Consider the following 7,360-nt stretch of genomic DNA (forward strand, 5'->3'; position numbering starts at 1 on the left):
TGCGTTTGTGTTTGTATAAAGCGAGAGAAAATTGTATATATACATATATTTTCGTTCCCCTCTCTTCCCTCTCCCAGATCTCGCTCTCTCACTCGCCTCTCTCACTTTATACAATTGATCTTTTTGTATATGTATACCAAAGCATATTATACAACTGTTTTCTTTTGTATATGTATAGCGAAATATATATATTTATGTTTGCTATGGAGCACAGTTATGCAAACTTTGCTATAGCATACAAATATGAATTTTATGTTTGTTAAATGTGAAAGTTGCTCAATAAAGTTTGTCTTATTGATAAAGTAAATTACCTGGAAAAAAAAAGATAGTAATGCACCGTTTGGCATGGGTTACCTTACATGTATTACAGCATTCTCATTAATAAACAAGTTGGCCATGTTATTGAATAAAATATAAAAACGAACATTTATTATAATTTATATGTATAAAATTTAGCTATTTTCCCCTTAATTATATTACATACTTTCTTCTTTTATAACGATAATCTTGTTTGAATTGATTTAAATGCACTTCACCAATTTCATCAACTATAGACTATTTAATACTCGACATAAAAATGAACATTTAATTTAAAATAGTATATAAATGAGTTGAGTACTCTAGAGTGAGTATTGCATGTAACATGCATAATATTTATTTTTCACACACTTTTTTTAATTTGACTTTGCAAACATTACATCATCTAATTAAATTATGTATTAATATCTAACGCGTAATTGAAATAAATAAATATCATGCCCATCCAATTGATGAAAATTCAAAAGGGGGTTTGTACATTGTAGAATGGAAAATATATTAAGAGTATAATATTATTCCTTGACTAATTTTAGTCAACAAACGTAAGCATACTGTTAGGAAACTTCTCAAATATTTCTATAAGTTTTTTTTCCTCTCTCAATATTTAATTAATAAAATTTCAAATTGTGGATTATAAACTTATTGAATTTCATGACTAAAATTTTGGTATTGTCTACCATATATTGAATTGAGATTGTAATAATCTCAATAGCATAATCTTATTTTAATTTTGAATCATAGTTTTTGAATACTTATTTTGAATCAAATGACCCTTTGACTATATACATACAAAATTCGATTCAAAACTTTAAATTAGACAAACCCTCCATTTCATATACTTCCTCTGTTTTAACTATATGTATCTAACTTTTAAAATTCATTTTTTACCTTAATAATAAGCTTTTATAACAAGTTTTTGAGTGATCATAGTAACACAAATACTATGATATTTGCTCAAATATATCATTGAATTATCATAAATAATTATACACTTAGCATAAATTAAATTCAATTAAAATGAGTTAAAATAAAGTGACATAAATTAAAAAATGTGTTACTATCACCAAAATTTGTACCGATGATCGCTCGCCTTAGCTCACGTTCAAGATTTTGCTTCAATCGCCACACCCTTCTAGGGGCCTAACACTTGCCCCGATAGTCAGGTGTAGGTCGAGTACTTAAACGTCATTTTTCAAGGCTAGTTGATTCAGAAGGTGAATTGTTACACACTTCTATAACCATCTTTGCGTGGATCATTTAAATGGATGACACTTGATATTTCTTCTTTACAAAAAAATTACTTAAATCGTTTGTAATTAACAACACGAACATAATAAACTCATAACAATATGGGTGAACCATCTATAATTATTTGATAATGTATTTATGTGTTTTTCCCTTTTATTTATTAAACTCGATGCCTCTATTCAAACTATGTCATATAAATAAATTAAAACGGAGGGTCACGACAGTTAGTTGAACGGACACATCAATTTGGGGGCTAAAACTGTCAACTAATAATTATAACTATTATATAGACTGAAAAGGCCAAAAATAGTAAAGAGAGAAACGAGCGAAGAATAAACGACTCATTTTTTTCGGAATAGATTTCTTCAAAGACTTTTATTTTTTCTTCTAATTTTATTGCTAGGGATTGTTTGGATTTCTCCAATTTTTGTGTTCAGTCTTGATTTTTCCGGTGGATGTTAAACAGTATATCAGCTTTCCGGTGAACTGATTTTTCTGGGGTTCTTTTTCATAATTTCATGGCAGTTCAGGTATGAAAAATCTTGTCTTTAATCGCTGAAAATTGTTGCTTTTTGTGTTTTTACCATTTCTTGATTGTATATTATGAACCCCTTTTCAGATTTTTGATGAATTATTCAAGCACTTGTGAATTATGGGTTTATCAGTTTTTAGTCTTTTACAAGATCTTTTGTTGGAGTAATGGTTATGCTCATGCTTGTGGATTTTTGGGATTTTTTTTGCTTGGATAGAAGAATTGTGTTTGGTTTTTGAGCTGTTTTTGTTATTTTATTTGATAGGGAATTCAATTTTGTTGAAAATAGTCGAATTACGAGGAAAGTTAATATCTTGTCAAACCCCATTAGTTTGTTTGATTGATTGTTTGTTAAATGGATGTTTCTGAGTTTGTTTTTATTTTCTTTCAAGGATTAGTTTTTGTAGTTTGAGTTCAAAGGATGATGGGGAATTATAGTGAGTTTGAAGAAGAATGTTTCTTTGATAGCCGTGAAGAGATTTCTTCTGTTTCTGATTTGGGTTCTGATTGCAACGAGACGTGTGTTCGTAATTTGGGTGACGAGTGTGTTTTAGGATATGACTTTTGGAATAAGGATCCAGAAAGTGTTGATGAACGGCGTGATAGATTTTTGAAGTGGATAGGTTCGAGTTCAAGTTGGGACAGTCCTGATGGGAAAGAACAGGGTGGTGTTACTACTCATTACAGAAAGATGAGTGTTGATAGAATTAGGGATGGCGGTGAAACTGTGCTGGCAAATTCAGATTCTCAAGAAAGCTGTTTCTCAGGTCGGTCTTCTCAATCTTTCCACTCTAATGAAGCTTTGGAATTGGATGAGGATGGTGCAGCAGAAGTAAGATTGCATTGGAAAATTAGGAATTTGGACAACGGAGTAGAGTTTCTTGTGGATGAATTTAGTCAGGAAGGTATGCTTAGCCAAGTACGGGAAGTAGGTTCAAACAAGTTGTTCACTGCTGAAGAGTTCCATAGAACTCTTGGGCCATCGCCGTTGGTTCAGAAATATCTGCGGAGAGCGCCAGATGGAATTGATACAGTTGATGCTAAGACAAAAACTAAAAGAAGTTGGCTTCAAAAGCTAACTGTTGCGACTCATAATAAGGTGAAGTCAATGGGGGACAAAGTGAAGGGCAAGGAATCCAATTTAAAGACAGGTACTAACATTCAGAGAGTTCGGGTCCACACATGCGGTAAGGAGTCAAAAGAACTGTCCTCACTTTACACAGGGCAAGAGTTCCTAGCACATGAGGGCTCAATTTCAACAATGAAGTTTAGTCCTTGTGGCCAGTATCTAGCAAGTGCTGGCAAAGATGGCATGGTGCGCATGTGGAGGGTGATTGCGGATGAAATTCCAAACAACCTGAATGCACATGATGGTGACTCCTCTTGTTTATACTTCTCACTGACTCCTACGTCAAAATTAGCTTCTCTGAACGACAACAAAGAGAAAATTAGTGTGTCAAAAATGATGAGGAAATCGCCAGAATCAGCTTGTGTCGTCCTCCCACCAAAGATTTTCCGGATATTGGAGAAACCATTGCATGAGTTCCATGGACACAGGGGTGAGGTCTTGGCCCTTTCATGGTCCAGAAATGGGGTCAGTATAATATCTTTGTGGCACAATTACACTAACTGTCCTTTGTCGCCTCCTATAATATTTTCCAATGTGAACACAGTGTAATTCTGGTAATGGACATCATTTTCTGCAGTATCTGCTGTCATCTTCAGTTGATAAAACAGCTCGTCTCTGGAAAGTGGGGCAAGATCAATGCCTTGGCGTTTATTCACATAATAACTATGGTGAGCTTGACTGTATGGTTACTCCTTATATTAAAGTATTTTCAATAATCTTTTAAATGGTAAAGGACCATGTTACCAATATGCCAATGTTGTGTTCTTTATGCAGTCACTTGTGTAGAATTCAATCCAACAGATGATAATCTTTTTATTAGTGGTTCAATAGATGGGAAAATACGCCTCTGGGAGGTGCATGGTTGCCGAGTAATTGATTGGACTGATGTAAAAGAAATAGTGACTGCTGTTTGTTATTGTCCTGATGGAAAGGTTTGATTGCATTGCTGTTACACTTCTCAAATTTTGTGCCATCTTTTAATGGACTTTCGTTGATTTATTGCTTTTAATTGATCCAGGGGGGCATTGTGGGATCCATGGATGGCAATTGTCGTTTTTATGATGTAATAGGTAAGGACATACCTTCTCTTTTTGCCCTTTGTTTTTTTCCCTCACTCCTATGTCTAATAAACTAACAAGTCTGGAAATTGATTGTCTTTTTTGTTTAAATTGTCTGGAATTGGTTTTCACGGAACTGAATATATCATATCCTATTGTATATTATGCTCCGTGGAAGTGTTATTATGATACACTTATTTTTGTGTTTTACGAGATGAGTTAGCATGTTTATTCTCTCAAAATTTCTCCCCCTCTTTGCCCGTCCCCTTTTTGAGGTGAGGGCAAAGGGGTGATAGAAACCATTTCTTCTGAGGGTAGATTAGATTAGCAATTTATCTCTTTCTGGTCTTCAGTAGCCTTTATGTTCTAGCAAAGTCTATGGTTTGCTATCAACTACTCCCGTCCCCTTTTTGAGATGAGGGCAAAGGGGTAATAGAAACCATTTCTTCTGAGGGTAGATTAGATTGGCAATTTATCTCTTTCTGGTCTTGAGTAGCCTTTATGTTCTAGCAAAGTCTATGGTTTGCTATCAGCTATGATATACGGATAACATACCGGTTTAATGACTGCAGTTTCTGGTGGTGGGTATGGGGGTTGGGAGGTAAGTGGTTGGGCTAGGTAGATAAATTGTATGACATAAAATAATCTTTAGATTTTGTTGAATTTAGTCGTTAGTGCTCTCTCTCCACCCACTTACATTGTCGAGGGTGGCTCTTCCAACCCCAACCTATAATTGCTATTTATATAAGCATTCTGCATATGAATATATAAGCACATTGAAGGCTTCTTTCTTTTCATGCTACAAATATGGGGTAGTTCATTGTTGGTGAAAAAGTTGTATATCAAGGAAAGAGTTTAGCATTAATATTTTCCATTTTAGCTAGAAAAGAGTTTGGTGTTTTTTCTGGAAGTTTAGGCAAGACTTTGGTTCTTAGTTCTAATCTGCGTCTGGTTGCTTTGACATAGGTTAGATAGCTGAATGAGTTGTAAGTTGTTTTCTTATTGCCTGATATAGGGTTTGAATTCAAGGGAACTTTTAAAAGAGTTGAGTTAATACTTGATAGTATGGTGAACTTACAGAAATGTCAATGACAACATGCATTGTTATGTGTGCGATGGGAGAATAGAAATCAAATTCTTGGAGCATAAACCTGAAAGGATGCTTAATAACCTGATTTCAGTATGAGCTTAAGAAAAATGATCAACATGCTTCATAGTAAAGAAATAGTGAAATCTCTGTATCTGACAAATTGCCAAATATTCCCATTGTGGCGATCTTGGTCTCCTTATTGTTAGAGGGTGGTTGCTAGAGCTGGACCTATCAAAGATAGACTTTTATGATCCTTCCAGTGTGCTCTCTAGCATTGTCAAACGGATGTGAAAATATTCACTTCATCGCTGAAAAGTGCTTATGGTTTGCCTAAAATGAGAATGTTCTGGGAGATTTTTCTTCTGTGATAAATATTTCTTGAGGCAGTTGTGCCATGGTGGATGTATTATATCCATGACTAAACTCTTTTTAACTTCTTTATGGAGTCCTGGTGATAGCTAAATTATATTTTCCGCTTGAATGTACTCTTGCTGGCAATTGACACTCTATTATCATTCCTTTGGGTTAGGTAATCAATTGCAGATGGGCTCACAAGTATGCCTGCCAGGAAAGAAGAAGCTTGCTCGCAAGAGAATAACTGGATTTCAGGTAACCATTTGCTTTCAATTTTATTTCACCAGAAGAACTCGTGCTTATTTTATATCTTTATGTGCTTAAGAACTGATGTGTGAACTTCATGCAGTACTGCCCGAGTGACTCTAGCAAAGTCATGGTAACTTCTGCTGACTCGCAAGTTAGAATACTTTGTAGATCCAATATCATCTGCAAATTCAAAGGTGTGTCTGATACCTTTGATGTGAATTCCTTTTGGCACCAAGCTGGTTGCCAGTGAGAACGTAAGAGTTGTGTTCTGAAAAGTATTGTTTGCTGCATGTCCAGGAATTCGAAATTCAGGGAACCAATTTCCTGCATCTTTCACTTCGGATGGGAAACACATTCTCGCAGTTACTGAGGATTCAAATGTACATATCTGGAACTACACTGACCAGGGCCGGAGAACAAACAAACTGAAAAAAGTCCGGTCATCAGAGAGTTTCTTTTCTAACAATGCATCAGTTGCCATACCTTGGTCCGGCTTCAACACAAATCCAGGAACGCTACCTAGAAGTATTTTAGAAAATGGAAATGTCAACAGGAACTCACTGCCAAGGACCTCCGATTGTTTCTCCCTAGGGCGTACATTTTTGGTAGACTCTCTATCTAAGGGCTCCGCGACATGGCCAGAGGAGAAACTGCCTAATTCTTCGAGTCCAGTAACCGTCTTCCCCTCGGTATGCAAGTCTGAGTACAAGTTCTTGAAAAGTGCTTGGCAAGGTGCATTGAGCTCTCCTCATCTGTGGGGTCTTGTGGTTGTTACTGCTGGATTGGATGGATGTATTAGAACATTTCTCAACTATGGATTACCAATTCGTTTTTGAAATCTTTATTTGTTTGTAAATTATGATCATATTCTCTTTGCTTTGTTACCAAAGTGGTTCAAAGGTAAAGAGATCCTACTGTTTATCGTATAGGATTGGAAGTGACATATATTGGTCACTTTCATACATATGTATATTCTTTTATTTGTTTGAATTAAATGTGATAAGTATTATTCAATTAATTTCCAGCACCAAGACAGTGCTGGATATTACAATTGTCAAAATGCAGCTCAATCTTTTCAATAAAGTCTTGCCAGTTTTTGTTTTTGCATACACTATTAGTTTCTGAGAGCTCTATCTAACCAGCTTTTAAATAAGATGAACGCACGTCGGGTGTTCGGTATGAAAGGAATATGTTTCCTAGAAAATAAATGGTTTTCCTACTTATTATTTGGATGGTTTGTATTGTATCGTTGGTATCGTTATATCGTATTGGCTAGTAGGACTAGAACACACAACCTCAAGGATTTTCATAACACCTTAACCACTATACTAAACCTTTTAACTCGTGTAAAAAGGTGTCAATACTTGTATATCTATATAATT

General features: G+C 35.2%; 1 protein-coding gene across 2 annotated transcripts; it reads left to right on the top strand.

Annotated features, from left to right (window-relative positions):
- Nucleotides 1-1,894: 1,894 nt before the first annotated feature.
- Nucleotides 1,895-7,049, top strand: LOC102595963 (WD repeat-containing protein 44). Of its 2 annotated transcripts, none has more exons than XM_006343740.2 (8): nucleotides 1,895-2,096; nucleotides 2,491-3,692; nucleotides 3,805-3,895; nucleotides 4,002-4,159; nucleotides 4,246-4,297; nucleotides 5,905-5,984; nucleotides 6,079-6,172; nucleotides 6,276-7,049. In XM_006343740.2, exons 2-8 carry the CDS (start codon nucleotides 2,520-2,522, stop codon nucleotides 6,812-6,814), a joined length of 2,187 nt encoding a protein of 728 aa, XP_006343802.1. In that variant the 5' UTR covers nucleotides 1,895-2,096; nucleotides 2,491-2,519; the 3' UTR covers nucleotides 6,815-7,049. The 2 variants fall into 2 exon arrangements, with proteins under 2 accessions (XP_006343802.1, XP_015162602.1); XM_015307116.1 differs by having other exon boundaries at nucleotides 2,497-3,692.
- The last annotated feature ends 311 nt before the right edge of the window (nucleotides 7,050-7,360 follow it).

Source organism: Solanum tuberosum, unplaced genomic scaffold, assembly GCF_000226075.1.
Source record: "Solanum tuberosum cultivar DM 1-3 516 R44 unplaced genomic scaffold, SolTub_3.0 scf00048, whole genome shotgun sequence".
In the NCBI taxonomy this organism is placed as follows: domain Eukaryota; kingdom Viridiplantae; phylum Streptophyta; class Magnoliopsida; order Solanales; family Solanaceae; genus Solanum; species Solanum tuberosum.